At 42.0% G+C, this 14,803-nt stretch overlaps 1 protein-coding gene and 1 long non-coding RNA gene across 6 annotated transcripts in view; one reads left to right on the top strand and one right to left on the bottom strand.

Annotated features, from left to right (window-relative positions):
- The window catches only part of LOC309642420, a 77,664-nt gene extending 63,118 nt beyond the window's left edge, over positions 1–14,546 (bottom strand). Inside the window, exons 1-2 of the long non-coding RNA XR_014253184.1 lie at positions 6,559–14,546; positions 4,838–4,909 (exon numbers count right to left, since the gene is read on the bottom strand). This is a non-coding gene — a long non-coding RNA (uncharacterized lncRNA). The remainder of the gene's footprint in view (positions 1–4,837; positions 4,910–6,558) is intronic.
- Positions 1–14,803, top strand: part of SPEN (spen family transcriptional repressor) — a 93,891-nt gene that overhangs the window by 5,757 nt on the left and 73,331 nt on the right. For 2 of the 5 annotated variants that reach the window (XM_082423526.1, XM_082423523.1), the window contains exon 1: positions 5,761–6,601. The exons of 1 other annotated variant lie outside the window; for it this stretch is intronic. In XM_082423526.1, coding sequence (XP_082279652.1) covers positions 6,519–6,601 — 83 coding nt within the window. In that variant the 5' untranslated portion in view covers positions 5,761–6,518. Of the gene's footprint in view, positions 1–5,757; positions 6,602–14,803 lie in introns of those variants that run through there. 2 more of the 5 variants (XM_082423525.1, XM_082423522.1) reach the window with 2 other exon arrangements.

Genomic DNA, 14,803 nt, shown 5'->3' with positions numbered 1-14,803 from the left:
AATTGATTTTTTAAAAAAGAAAATATCAGCCATTATATTCATTTCTGGAAAACCAAAAACAATGTGGAATAAATTATTTAGCTTTCTTAGAGAATTGAACAGTAAAGTAGATTATGAAGTGTTATGCTGAAAGAATGATTTCGAGAAGGACTAGCTAGCTAATACTATTCAACTGATTGAAGTTTTGATCATTTATGTATGCATAATTTCACTACAGTGAGCCTGCTGTATCAAAATAAATCCATAAATAGACTGGTCTGTCTTTTTCACTAGTTGACCCTCAGAACTAGCAAGATGTCAAACACTCTTTGACAATAATATATTAGTGTTGTCTGTTTTATTTTCTACTGTTTAGGAAAAAGCAAAAAGCAAAAAACAAAAAACAAACCCTGATTCTAATAATAGGAGCTTGTTAGTATTGACAAGTTCTCATATGGTTGGGTCTTTGATCATTTTAGAGCTAGTTAATATATTTTTATATGATGCCTTTAGGAACAGTGTTTATATTTTAAATATATGTTTTCTCATGAAACAGTTCAATTTTAATAGTGTGGAACTCGATTGGTAACAAAATTTTTGTTAAATATCTGGTAACTATTCTGTTCTCCTGTTTAAATGGTGATAGTAATTTATCTGCTCTATTGGCTAGGTTAGCATTCAGAGCCTGAGTTTGAGGCTCAGATGCTTTCCCCAACTGGGCTTCCATTATGCATGACTGAACTCTTTGAGCACATCTAGCATGCTAAATACAGGTGCTCTTCACAGTGTGAAAGTAAGACCTGATTAAAAACACATCTGTTTTAATTCCACTTTGCAAATGCCTCTGCTTTAATGTCACCTTTCTGAATTATCTTTCACACTCAAATGGGGAAATTCACTTCACCATCCATTTATCATAGATGAGAGAAGAGATCACACCCTACTTTTTGATCGTTTTCAGTGAGCGTCAATTATTAATTGTTAAACTAAATTAAAAAAATCAGAATAAGAGTGGGTTGTATTTCTATTGAAAACATACAAAAATAAACGCTTATGAAAAAAATTTGTAAATATTTGTAACAAGCACAGAAACAGAAAAAAGCTTTCCCAGTGTTTCCTGTTACATTGCCAATAAACATGAAAGCACTGAGAATACCCAACACTTGATTTGGGGCTGTGCAATGGGCATGTAGTTATCAGTTTTGTTGTTATTAAGAGTTTTGCAATAGAAAAAGTCAGCAAAAGAGTGCAAGGAACTTCGTACTTGATATGCAATCACTGCATGTTGATTTGATTATACGACCTGGCTATAATCCTGAAAATGTTATAAATTGATCATGGTATGTTTTTATCTTCAACTGATGCTTACTTTTTTTTTTTTTTTTGATGCTTACTTTTGATATTCATATGAAATTAGCAGTCAACTTAATAGTATTCATGATACTTTTATGCTGTGTTACTTCCAAATACTTTTACATATATTATCTCATTTGATACTTCTAGCAACCTTACCAGGTAGAGAAAACAGATATTTTTATCCTCATTTTGCAGATAAGGGTATTGAGACTTTGAGGATTTAATTGATTTTACCTAGGCCATATAGCCAGTGAGAAAATTGGAACTGGAATTTTTGACTCTTTATTTATTTATTTAAAAAAAATTTATTTATTCATTTTTGGCTGCATTGGGTCTTTGTTGCTGTGCACGGGCTTTCTCAGAGCGGGGGGCTACTCTTCGTTGCGGTGCGCAGGCTTCTCATTGCGGTGGCTTCTCTTGTTGTGGAGCATGGGGTCTAGAGCGCAGGCTCAGTAGTTGTGGCACATGGGCTCAGTAGTTGTGGCTCATGGGCTCTAGAGCGCAGGCTCAGTAGTTGTGGCGCACAGGCTTAGTTGCTTCGCGGCATGTGGGATCTTCCTGGACCAGGGCTCGAACCCATGTCCCCTGCATTGGCAGGCGGATTCTTAACCACTGTGCCACCAGGGAAGCCCCTGTAATTTTTGACTCTTAACCCAGAGGTACTTCCATTATACTATAATGTCTCTCATTCATACCATCAGTGTTTTTCAGTATCCCCCAAAGTTCAAGGTCAAGTAGCATTATGCTGAAAGAATCTGTAAGGAGCATGGACATTACTTTTAACCTGCAAATATTAACTTTTATAGAGATGGATAGAATTCCCACCTGAATTGCTCATTTGAACTTAGCATCTATAATGTGAACTATTTTTCCTTCAAATGAATCTGCCTTATTGAAATTAGAATAATATTTTTGGGGGCATCATAGGAACACATTAAAAATTTGAACAGAAATGAAATTTGTTTTACACATTAAATAATCTGCATGTCTATTTAAGCTGATGTATTGACATTTTATAAACTGAGAATTCTCTTTTGAGAAGTGTGTATCAGATTTTTTAAAACCCAAGAAACTAAAATGAACACCTTGCATGCTATTTTTGGTGCTTGTAATTCTGAAAACAAGTATTTTGATGAAAGTAACACTTCAAGAGAATCTGAATATGAGGTGCTATCAAATGATGTTTAATGGAATTCTGCTAGCATATATATATATATATATATATATATATATATATATATATATATATATATATATAGTGTGTGTGGTGTGTGTTTGTGTGTGTGCGCGTGCAGGCGCGTGCCTCGCTGCTTGTGGGATCTTAGTTCCCTCACCAGGGATTGAATCTGGGCCCTGGGCAGTGAAAGTGTGGAGTCCTAACCACTGGACTGCCAGGGAATTCCCTAGCCTTTATATTGTTACACAGAGACGGTTTCTCAGTTGTTTGATAAATCTCTGGTAAAATGAGAAATGATAATTAACTTAATTTGGCATTTGCTAATCGTCTTTTTGATATCCTGTGATCTCTAAAGGTCTTTGGGAGAACTTTAACTCAACTTTGTTTAACAATTTGTATGTTAATAATTTTCCACCACAATTTCTCTTCTGTTACCTCCCAAAGGTGGGGAGCTTGAAAGTATTTGCAAACAACTTTGTCCATTTCAAATTAAATTTTATATAAAAATTATGTATCTACTCTGCTTTTTACATGGGGAAACAGCACTGCTGTAACAAGACCTTTAGGATAATCTAAGAGAACTACATTAAAAAAAAATTTAGCTGGCAAACATGTTGCTTTTAATTTTCATTTAATGTCTCCTTATTCTTGTGTCATGGAGAAAGTATAAATACCTCTTAATTGGTTCTTTGTTTTAGCGTATCCTTTTACTGTTCTGTGGGAGTCATAGATGGATACAAAATACCACATTTAATAATGACTCTAACTAGGCTCTCTTCTAATGATTTTGCTCTAAAAGCCCCACCACCCCCTTTTTTCAGCCCTTGAATTTTCTTCAGCATGATTTTAACTGAAGGCTGCATTCAAGGTGAGATATGCCCTTTATTTCTCTAATTGCAAGGTAGTGTTTTCTGAATCCTCTTCTTTGTCTGTTGCCCCTTTTAATGTGATTGAGCTCAGCCTTTTCTCTTCTTCCTGGTGACACCAAGAAGATGCAGCTAATTCAGGGCCTATCTGGTTTTATTTACTTTATTTTTATTTTTTAAAATTTATTTTATTTATTTATTTATTTTGGGCTGCGTTGGGTCTTCGTTGCTGCACGCGGGCTTTCTCTAGTTGCGGCGAGCGGGGACTACTCTTTGTTGCGGTGTGCGGGCTTCTCATTGCGGTGGCTTCTCTTGTTGAGCACGGGCTCTAGGTGTGTGGGCTTCAGTAGTTGTGACTCATGGGCTCAGTAGTTGTGGCTCGAGGGCTCTAGAGCACAGGCTCAGTAGTTGTGGTGCAAGGGCTTAGTTGGTCCGCGGCACGTGGGATCTTCCCGGACGAGGGCTCGAACCCGTGTCTCCTGCTTTGGCAGGCGGATTCTTTTTTTTTTTTTTTTTTTTAAAGATAGAGCTACCGTATTTTTTTTTTTTTTAGAAATTCAGGTTCTTTTATTTATTTATTTATGACTGTGTTGAGTCTTCGTTTCTGTGCGAGGGCTTTCTCCAGTTGCGGCAAGCGGGGGCCACTCCTCATCACGGTGCGCGGGCCTCTCACCATCGCGGCCTCTCTTGCTGCGGAGCACAGGCTCCAGACGCGCAGGCTCAGTAATTGTGGCTCACGGGCCCAGTCGCTCCGCGGCATGTGGGATCCTCCCAGACCAGGGCTCGAACCCGTGTCCCCTGCACCGGCAGGCAGATTCTCAACCACTGCGCCACCAGGGAAGCCCCGCCTATCAGGTTTTAAATGAGTAATTTACATAATATTTTAAAATGTGTTTCAAATTGTGGTTGCTAATATTGAAATTTATGCTTCGTGGAAAAATGCCCATTGGTTCAACACTAACTGCAGCCACACATACAGAACTATGAAGTTCATGAGTTTAGTTAACAGTGTGCTGGCCTGACACTCCTTATGTGATAGTTGTGGCAAATGTAAATGGCTAATCCTACATCTGAATGTAGGTTGATTTGCTTTCACTTTTACTGAGGAATCAATTCCATAATATTTTCAAGAACAAAAATTTCCATATAATTTAATGACTCTGATTTGCATGAAGACAAGGTCAACCTCTGTGGTGGCATTAAAGGCCTTAACTGAATTATGAATGAGTGCCACTATTGTGGTGGTGCTTTTTCTAACTTTTCTAAACCACCTCTTTCCGTTTCTGCCTGTTACTGGCCGCCCCCCCCTCAAAAAAAAGTGCGTTGAAATAGAAAATGTAAACATAAGCCAGAAAAATAGCATAGAAAAAAATTAAATTACCTGGCTCAGAATCTAGAATTTTTAGAAGTAACTTGTCAAAATTCCAAATATTATTTCAATGGATGGTAAGGTTATTACCTGAGCTAGCACATCTTGTTCTGTAATTGTTGCAACTGTGTAAGACAGGGGCTTGCTTAGCCTTCTAACATCCTGAGAGAGGAAGGAAGAGAGATGATTTCAGTTGAGCAGACCTGCTGAGATCAAGTTTAAGTATAGTATAGACTATTAAACCAAATACAAGAAAAGTTGATGTGACTCTCTGACACATCATTAAGAAGCTTATGTTAAACTATATGGCAAACAAAAAAACTACTTGGAGCTTTACCATCTGTGGAATTAAAGAAACAATTTATGCACAGGTGACCCCATATATATTAGTGCTATTTATTATGGTGACCATATTTTCCAATTCAAAATAGCACAGTTTGATAATAAGTTGGCTTGTATCAATATTTATGGAGAAAGTGAATGAGATTGAATATTTAAAATCTGGTCTGTACCTAAAGCACTACACCTGTGATATTTTATTTCTGTAGATAGAAAATGTAAAAGAAAGCTGAGTTGCTGACTGTTCTAAAAAAGTCCATTTTTCTGGACTCAGTACTGTTGCCTTAATTTTGTGGGTTTTCCCCGGGGTTCTGTAAACTGAAAAGTTCAACAGTAGCCTTTAAAATTTAAAAGCTTTTAGGCCTGGAAAGGCTGGAGTTCTAATCTCCTCCTCGGCTTACATATTAAATTATAGCAAATCCTCTGAGGGGAACACCATCAGACATGTAACCGTCTCACTTCATTCAGTTCTATTCCTGGTATGCCATAACGATCAGCAAAGAGAACGTGCAAACGGTTTCGCAAGATTCTATATAAAATAAAGTTGCTTAATGTTACAAGCTAATGATTCTTGGGAGGGATGTGTTTCTGAAGCCGTCACAGCTTAGCTGGGCCGTGAGAAGGGCGGCCTTGTTCTGACACTTTCCCAAGCAGGCGCGGCTCTAAGTGCCCGGAAACGCCAGAAGCTGGCCAAAGGTGAGCAGGGGAAGAGGTCCTGGCTTCTAGGAGAGAAGCCTTGGCAGCCGCTTTGACACGCAGCCCTGTGAATACCAACCCCCTTTCTCTCTTTTATTCCCCCAGGCCAGCGCCTGGGACCCCTACTCGAGGGGCTGGAGGCTATGCCTGCCTCTGCAAGCGCTGAACCCCAGGCCTGACAGTACGCCCGCCCTAACAGAGTGCTGCGCGCCTGCGCACCGGGACCGAGCGCGCGAGCGTTCCTTCCAGGCCCTGCGTTCCTCCCTCCCCCGCGCGCCTGCGCATCGGCTGGGAGGAACTCGGCGTCTCAGCCTCGGCGGTCTGTCGGGTGGCTGCGCGCGCGCCCGCGGTGAGGGAGGCGGGTCGCGCGCGCCGGTGGGAAGCGTCCGGCTGCCACAGCGCCAGCTCCGTCGTAGTCGCTGCCGCCCGGGTCTCGCTCGCCCCTCCTACCCGCTCCCCCTCCCGCCGCCGCCCGGGCGCATGCGCCGCCGGAGCGCGGGGGTCGGCTTCGGGTGTGTGGTGGCGGCAGAGCGGAGCTGCGAGGCCCGAGAGTCAGAACCTGGGGGAGAGGGATGGTCTCTGCACGGGGGGGAGCCGGAGGAGCCGCCGCCGCTGCCGACGCCACCGCCGCAGCCGCCGCCGCCGCCGCCTCGGCGCCCGCCTCCCAGCGCTGACGGGCTCGTACGAAGCCGGCGAGGGGGAACCCGCACCAGCGGTCGCCGGCACACCGCCCAGCATGGTCCGGGAAACCAGGCACCTCTGGGTGGGCAACTTACCGGAGAATGTGCGGGAAGAGAAGATCATCGAGCATTTCAAACGGTGAGTGACACGAGGCCCGGGGCCGCGCTCTGTTCTCGGGCGCCGCTGCCCTCTCCGGCCCGTTGCCGGCCCCTCCCCGTGCGCGGAACTGGTGAGGAGACCCGGGCCAGACCCACGGACGGGTGCGGGGGGCGCACGGCTGCCTGGCCGCTGCTCGGCCCGTGTCGCAGCGTTGGGCCTCGGGCCTCGGCGGAGCGGGCCCGGCTGCCGCCCTCTCCGTTCCCAATAAGGAGGCGGCTGTCGCTCGGCCTCCGCGAAGCCGGCGCCGGGAGCGTGCCCTCAGGCTGGCCAGCCGGCGGTGGGGTCGCGTCCTAGCGCGCCGCTGCCCCGGCTCCGAGCAGCCGCCCCCGCCGGCCCGGCAGATGCGGCGGAACCGAGCCGCCGCCGGGCCGGGACCCGAACCCCTACCCCGCCCCGACAGCCCCCGGCCCGGCCAACACCAGAGTCCCGCAGCAACTCGCGCTCCTCGCCCTGCGAACGCGTGGACGTGTCTGACCTAGAGAGGGTTTTGTGGGAAAGGAAAGGTTGTACAAAAACAAAAGTCTTGGTAGGTATCGTAGGGATGTCTCGGAACTGGGAAGACCCTGCTGGATTCTAGGGACCTCTCACGGAGGGTTCACAGACCTAGAAACTAAATGGAAATGGCAAACGCGAATGTTTTGGTTTCTTCTCCTTGTTTATGTGGGGTTGGGTGGAGGGTGGTGTCTGAAAATAAGTTGGTGCGTCTGTTTCGGCTCTTTTCGCCTTCCTCCCTTCAGCGCTCTGGGGTCCCTGGGTGAGGAGGATGGTGGGGACCGAGTGCTCGCAGAGGAGGAGCCACCTCATGTAGCAGAGTCCCCACCGCGCAGTGCTCCCAGCCTCGGGAATCTCCGCTGCTGCGGCCGCGCCGGCGTTAACACTGCAGAGCCTTTTTTAAAAGGATGGTGTTTCCCTCCCACCCAGAATTCCTAAATCAGTGGTTAAAAAATGCATGCCTTTTCAGATTAGAAGATGTAGCTCTTTTAAAAAAAGATGTAGCTTTTAAAAAGGTTCTTCCCAGAATATTTTTTTTGTTCATGGCGTAGTAGGAATGAATGTTCTTGATACATTTTACTTATTTAGTAGCTTTTACCGTTTGTTTTTGTTTTGTGAAATCTATGTGGGTCATAGCTGATAGAGCTCTCCATGTGAAATACTGAAAATGACGGTTTACTTACACTGGTGTAAATTGAGAAGGACTGTAGCAGATATGTGGTTGTCCTCGAAAATTACTGTTTCTTGCGATATTAAAGACTTCGGAAGGTTTTAAGTTTGGTATACTCTAAATTCCTCTTACTATCTAGTGAGTGAAGGGGAAATTATGGAGCGCCCTTATTAGTGAGTCACCATGGGAAAAATAGATTTCGTCGCTTGCTCTTGAGCAGCTTGCATAAGGAAATGGAAGCAGAGGCAGCGGAGCTCCGCTCTTTCAAATGGAGGATCATTGATTCTGTTGGTGGTTGCTGTTACTGGGGTATTAAATCTTCACCGCTGGAGCGCGCGTCTGCGCGTGTCCGCGTGTGAAAAGGAGCCTGGAATAGTGAGGCCATTCATAACCCACTAAAGCTGTCCTCGGCAGGACTGGGGGAGGCGCGCTTCCAGGGACTCCCGGTGTTTACTACGTTGTGCTGAGAAATCAGGCAGCGGGAAGGCAGGAGCAAAAACTCGCCTCTGTCGCCTGTGACAAAGGGGAGATCTCGGGCTCAGTGGGGAAACAGATGGGAACTCTCCGTGGCGCTGCTCCACCCCTTACCCCATATGGAGGACCCATATCTTCAGTGTTTTGGTGGAAAAATCATTTAGGTGCAGATTACTGGACTGGAAAAGCCACTTAGATGTGCTCACTTTTATCTCCTTGTGGACCTTCTCTGTAGGTGTCTGCCTGGGAAATTCGTATGCACCGACGTGCAAACACGTGCATTGCAGCATTTGCTTTGCCCCCTCCGTATCATGTGGTTAGACGTGTCATTTCGCATTATGCAGATTCTAGAGACACTGTATGCCTATCGCGGGGAGTTTGACCCCTCTGCAAGATGAGGGGTTCAAGAGGAAAGAGGAAATCGTCTGAGGGAGTTTTGGAAGGTTTTTTAAGTGGATGGTGCTGCCGGCCGGCTTGTGTGAATGACTTTCTAAAATGGCGGCCAGGACCCACTTTAAGTGGGAATCAGCAGAGCAGATCTCAGAATGCACAGAGGGAGGAGCGGGCAGAGGATGCGAGCTGCCTTGGAAAGCGGCGGTCTGGAGGAACGTTGCTGTATTAAAGAGGGCTTAGCTGGCACATTGCTCACGACTGCATTTAAAGGAGTGTGTTACCTATTGTAGAGCAAAAGCAGATGCTATTGATAAGATTATCTTAAAACTAAGTAGACCTAGTGTCCCTGAAATTCCTTTATTTTAAAAGCGACTTTTGGAAATTTTAAACAAGTTTGCTTAGTTCTTTGGGTAGATAGTGCATTCTTAGTGGGTTTAAAGAGTGTAAAAAGGTTTACAGAGAAAAATCTCCTCTTTACCCCGACCCTGGGAATTCCAGTTCCCACTCTCCCTTCCCATCTCCACCCGCTAACAGGTAATCTCTATTTCTGGCTTCTTGTGTATCCTTAAAACGGGTACAAGAAGTGTTCTTGCTGATCCAGCTGTGAAGCTAAATGGACTTTGTTTGGAGAAATTCAAGGTCTTTTATCCTTATTGTAGAAAATGTTTTGTAAAGTGTGTGGTTGTTACCGGGAGGAAAACTAAATGTGAATAATTTAAGTAAAAGGGATAAAACGGAATGAGAGTTCCGTTCCGTACCAGAATGAGAGTTCTGCAAGAAAATTTAAGAACATTCAATTCTGATGTCTTCTAGAAATCATAATGAGAAAAACCATGCAATACCTATACTAAAACTGAGGTTAAAGTGCCTACTTTTACCGTTTTCCCTAGCTGATTTCAACATTAACTAATAACTGTTTTACAGAATTAAGAGGTGTACACTGGGAATACATCATATAAAATGTTTTCAAAATGAATGTTCTCATAACGGTGATTAGGCTTTTGTAGTAAGTATTTGGATTAAAAAATGATTAAATGAGCCAGCTTTGGGAGCAGGGCAGTTTAAGAGGCATTTTGGGATGGGGGAGGGTCAGAGCCAATTCTTTTATTTATATTTTGATCAGTGTTTTTGGTAGAAAATAGGTTGAGGGAAGGTGGCTGATTTGGCTTTTTTTCCCTCTGTGCCAAAGAAAGAGCAAACCTTTAAAATGTAATCAGACCATTTTCAAAATTTGGCTTTACCTTCTTGCAATAAGAGTAATCTATTGTGCTCATGATTTTAACAGCATTCAGTATGCTGATTGAAAAGAATTAAATGAGTATTTCTGAATCAGATTTAGTTAACAAAGATCCATTGCAGGGGCTGAATTTGCACAATAGAGAAAGTCCTTTCCTTTGTATGGTATGTTAGCTGGATTGAAGGGGGAAGGGAGGAGTTATACAACAATTGGTCGCTGTCTTAGTTGTTAGAGGGAGAGAGGTGTGTGCAAAGGCAACTCCCTGAATTAGAATGAGCAAATGAATAGAACCCTTTAAAGGACATAAAAGTCTCTGTATCTTATTTTCAGGTTTGAAGTAAATCACATATTCAGGTTCTTCCCATCCATTCTCCAGTTCTAGAGAATAAGTTAAAGATCATGCAGAGGTTGAGCAAGGTAGCAGCTCATGTAACAATTTTGTCAAAGAATGAAACTTATTTAAAAGTGTTTTGTTTTGTTAACTTTATTTTATCTTGCTGCAGTCACTTTATTTTTTTAACATCTTTATTGGAGTATAATTGCTTTACAATGGTGTGTTAGTTTCTGCTTTATAACAAAGTGAATTAGCTGTACATATACATATATCCGCATATCTTCTCCCTCATTTTGCTAACTTTACATGTCCAATCATAATGGTTTTCCTGCGTTTAAATAGCTGGAATATATGTTATGTTACATGAATTTGGTTTACTTCTGGGACACAATATAAAGTATTGTGGTAAAGTTTCCTTGTCCTTACATACTCCTATAACTAGAGATACTTTTAGACTTAAACAAATTGGACTCCCTAGCCCGCATCACTGCTACATGGTTTATTCTTTTGAGCTGAGCCAATTTCTTTGAAGAAACACCTCTGTTTTTTAATGTTATAATTTTGAATACCTATTTTCATGACAGGCTTTTTGAACATTAAAACAAAGTAAAGTAAAATAATTTTATACTTATCTTGAGAAATAGCATTAGAAACTAATACAGAATGCTTGCGATGTTGTATTTTATTTCCTGAGTTAGAATGCTTCTGGCAGATTGGAGGAAAACATACGGCTCAGTGCCAAGAAGAATGATGGTGTTTGACTTGTGTAGAGGGCACCTTTTCCCAACTACCTTTCTTGTGGACTCTTGATTGCTCAGGCGTTGTATTGTTTGGTATGCTTATGAAGAGATTTCGGGCTTGATTTAGGAGACATTTTTAATCCTGTAAGCACTAATGGTTTGGAAAGATTTGTATAGAAGTTATAGAGATAGTGGTAATGTGGAAGTTTTTCCAAATAGTCTTCCAGGTCTCATTTTTCTCTTAGTTTGAAATTTTGCCTAAATTAAAAAAAAAAATTGAAATATTTCATGAAAACTAGCATATTCCAGTTGGGGACTATATATTTTTTTGCTTTTACTTTTAAGACTCCCTAGTGTTTGAGCTGTATTTAACTAGTCACAGTATTTAGAGTAAACACTGCAGGCCGAAAAATACCTTGAGTATGTATATTCGTTCAGATTGTGCTCCTGAATGTTGATATTGGATGATTTGAAATAAATAGTTGTTCATCAACTTTAAACTGACATATTAGTCTGCTGAACAAGGAGACTAAATAAAGTAACACTTTTCTTTGTTTTTTGGCTGCGTTGGGTCTTCGTTTCTGTGCGAGGGCTTTCTCTAGTTGCGGCAAGCGGGGGCCACTCTTCATCACGGTGCTCGGGCCTCTCACTATCGCGGCCTCTCTTGTTGTGGTGCACAAGCTCCAGACGCGCAGGCTCAGTAGTTGTGGCTCACGGGCCTAGTTGCTCCGCGGCATGTGGGAATCTTCCCAGACCAGGGCTCGAACCCGTGTTCCCTGCATTAGCAGGCAGATTCTCAACCACTGCGCCACCAGGGAAGCCCAAAGGAACACTTTTCTGTAGTTCAAATTCTAACCTTTACTGTTTGTTTTGTTTAATGTTTTCTTTATTATTATATGTCTTACAGCTACTCAAATTTTTTTTTTTAATTTTCTTTCTTTCTTTCTTTTATTTTATATTTTGGCTGCGTTGGGTCTTTGTTGCTGCGCCCGGGCTTTCTCTAGTTGCGGCAGGCAGGGGCTACTCTTTGTTGCGGTGCGTGGGCGTCTCATCGTAGTGGTTTCTCTTGTTGTGGAGCATGGGCTCTAGGCGCGCGGGCTCAGTAGTTGTGGTTCACGGGCTCTAGAGCCCAGGCTCAGTAGTTGTGGCGCACGGGCTTAGTTGGTCCGCGGCATGTGGGATCTTTCCGGACAAGGGCTCGAACCCGTGTCCCCTGTATTGGCAGGCGGATTCCTAACCACTGTGCCACCAGGGAAGCCCGCTACTCATATTTTGAATGAAAATAGCATACTGTATTTTGGAAACCAATTAGGATGTTTAATCAATTTATTAGAAATCATATAATTTTGTGTGCTGTCTAGCTGGTTTTTAGTGTGTGGAAATACGCTTTGCAGTGAAAAGATGTTCTTGGTATAATGTTAAAGTATTGCAATATTCCGATTTTTCCCTCTACATGTGTCACTGTCTGCCAAGTTGAAAATTATAAACATCTAAAAAAAAACCCACAAAAAACCCCCAAAAAAGCCCACAACGGGATATCTCTATAAAACCCTAACTTAAATTTAGTGAATTTTTGGATTTAATTACTTAGGATTTCATTTTGAGTATAGGGATGAATTGAAATCTAGCATGTTTAAAGATTTTTATTATATAAGAACTGCTCCACCTCTTACAGCTAAGGAATATTTCTGGGAAAATTCAAATGGAAGACACCTATTATTGCTTGTGTTATGTACTTGGTGCTAGATTTTTAGTCCAGCATTAAACTCTGGGGGTATGTGTATGTCTTTGTATCTTTGTATTAGGTGCTGAGTTTGGGTTACATTGACAAATGAAATGATTTTTCTGTTTATGTCTTCTTTGACTTTGTAACATTCTTATGTTTACACACAGTATATGTACTTTTACATGTAATACATTTATAGTTTCTTTGATTCTTAAAGTTGACTCAGTGATTTTTAAAAAAAATACCCCACTTTATTCCTTTGATTAAAAAACTAGGATATTTTTACTCTACTTAAAAACACTTTGTATTTTACAAACTACATTTGATGTATAGTGATTTGCATCTTTTGTAAGTCAATAAATTAGTAGGTGGTGGATTTTTGTTTCAACCATTAATTTTTAAAATTTATGCTGTCTGCAATAAAGGCTCTTTTTCACTCAAGATTTTTTTATTCTTTATTTTTTTAATTTTTTAATTTTAATTTTTTGGCCACGTGGCACAGCATGCAGGATCTTAGTTCCCCGACCAGAGATCGAACCCATGCCCCCTGCAGTGGAAGCAAGGAACCCTAACTACTGGATTGCCAGGGAATTCCCCACTTAAGATTATTTAAGTAACCTCGGATGAAAAGAAAAAAGATTTTAAAAGTTTATCACTTTATTATATCAAAAGGATGTTAGAATGAAAACTATTACTATTTACACCAGAACTTAGGAGGAGGTACTTAAATTTGGATAGGAAAATAGTATATCTTTATTTTCACTAACTTCTTAATCAGAATTCAGCATTTCCATCAATTATAACTATATTGTGGTGTAGTACCAACATGATAGTATTAGTAGTACCTGTGATGATTTCACCACCAACACCAGTCAGATGTATTTTCATATTTTACATTACAGTTGTTGCAGATATTTCATTTATGCTCATCACAACTTGGAAATGACAGTAGCTATTAGACCTGCTGCTAAATACTTAATGCATCAATGAAGATGCATATATATATTACTGTATGATCAATCTGTGTTGTGGATATACTTTTAAAACTTTACCTTGGAGAATTTTGAACATACACAAAAGTAGAAAAATAGTAAATAAATCTCATGTACCCATCGTTCAGCCCCAGTGACCATCAACCATGACGTATTCTGCCTTATGAGGAAAAATAAAGCAGAGGAGGGGATGTAGAGTAATGTGGGTGGGAGTGACAAGGAAGGCCTCTGAAAATATGGCATTTGATACACAGGAATGAAGGCCTATCCATACACCTAGATCCACTTCTCGCCTTCCTGTGTGTTTGTTTGTTGTTGTTGTTGTTTTTCATTTAAAATTTATTTTGAAATAGTTCAGGAAAAGTGCAAAGAATTCCCACATTCCCTTCACACAAATTCCTCAGTTGTTAGCATTTTGCCCCATTTGCTCCATTACCTTCTCTTGTCTTTTCCTGGCATGACATCCTTAAATTCTCCAGTGTATATCTCCCCAAAACTGCATTGCACTATACAGTATTTTCGGCAAGGAAATCAACATTGGTATAGCACTATTACTCAATCCATAGACCTCATTCAAATGATGCCAGCCATCCCAACAATGTCCCTCTTTCCTTTTTGGTCCAGGATCCTAGCCAGTACCATGTATTGCCTTTGGTTGTCATGTGTCGTCTGTCTGGAACAGTTTCTTACCCTAATTCTCATGTGCCTGATAGTCTTAAAGAGCACAATTCTTTTTTTATTTTTAATTAATTTATTTATTTTTGACTGCATTGGGTCTTCGTTGCTGCGTGCGGGCTTTCTCTAGTTGTGGCGAGTGGGGGCTACTCTTCTTTGCGGTGTGCAGGCTTCTCACTGCAGTGGCTTCTCTTTTTTTTTAAACTTTGGGTTTATTTATTTATTTATTTATTTATTTATTTATGGCTGTGTTGGGTCTTCATTTCTGTGCGAGGGCTTTCTCTAGTTGCGGCAAGTGGGGGCCACTCTTCATCGCGGTGCGCGGGCCTCTCATTATCGCGGCCTCTCTTGTTGCGGAGCACAGGCTCCAGACACGCAGGCTCAGTAATTGTGGCTCATGGGCCTAGTTGCTCCGTGGCATGTGGGATCTTCCCAGACCAGGGCTCGA

Source organism: Balaenoptera physalus, assembly GCF_965194825.1.
Source record: "Balaenoptera physalus genome assembly, chromosome: 1".
Lineage (NCBI taxonomy): Eukaryota > Metazoa > Chordata > Mammalia > Artiodactyla > Balaenopteridae > Balaenoptera > Balaenoptera physalus.
The sequence above is the reverse complement of the archived record's forward strand: the minus strand, read 5'-3'. Positions and strand labels throughout refer to the sequence as shown.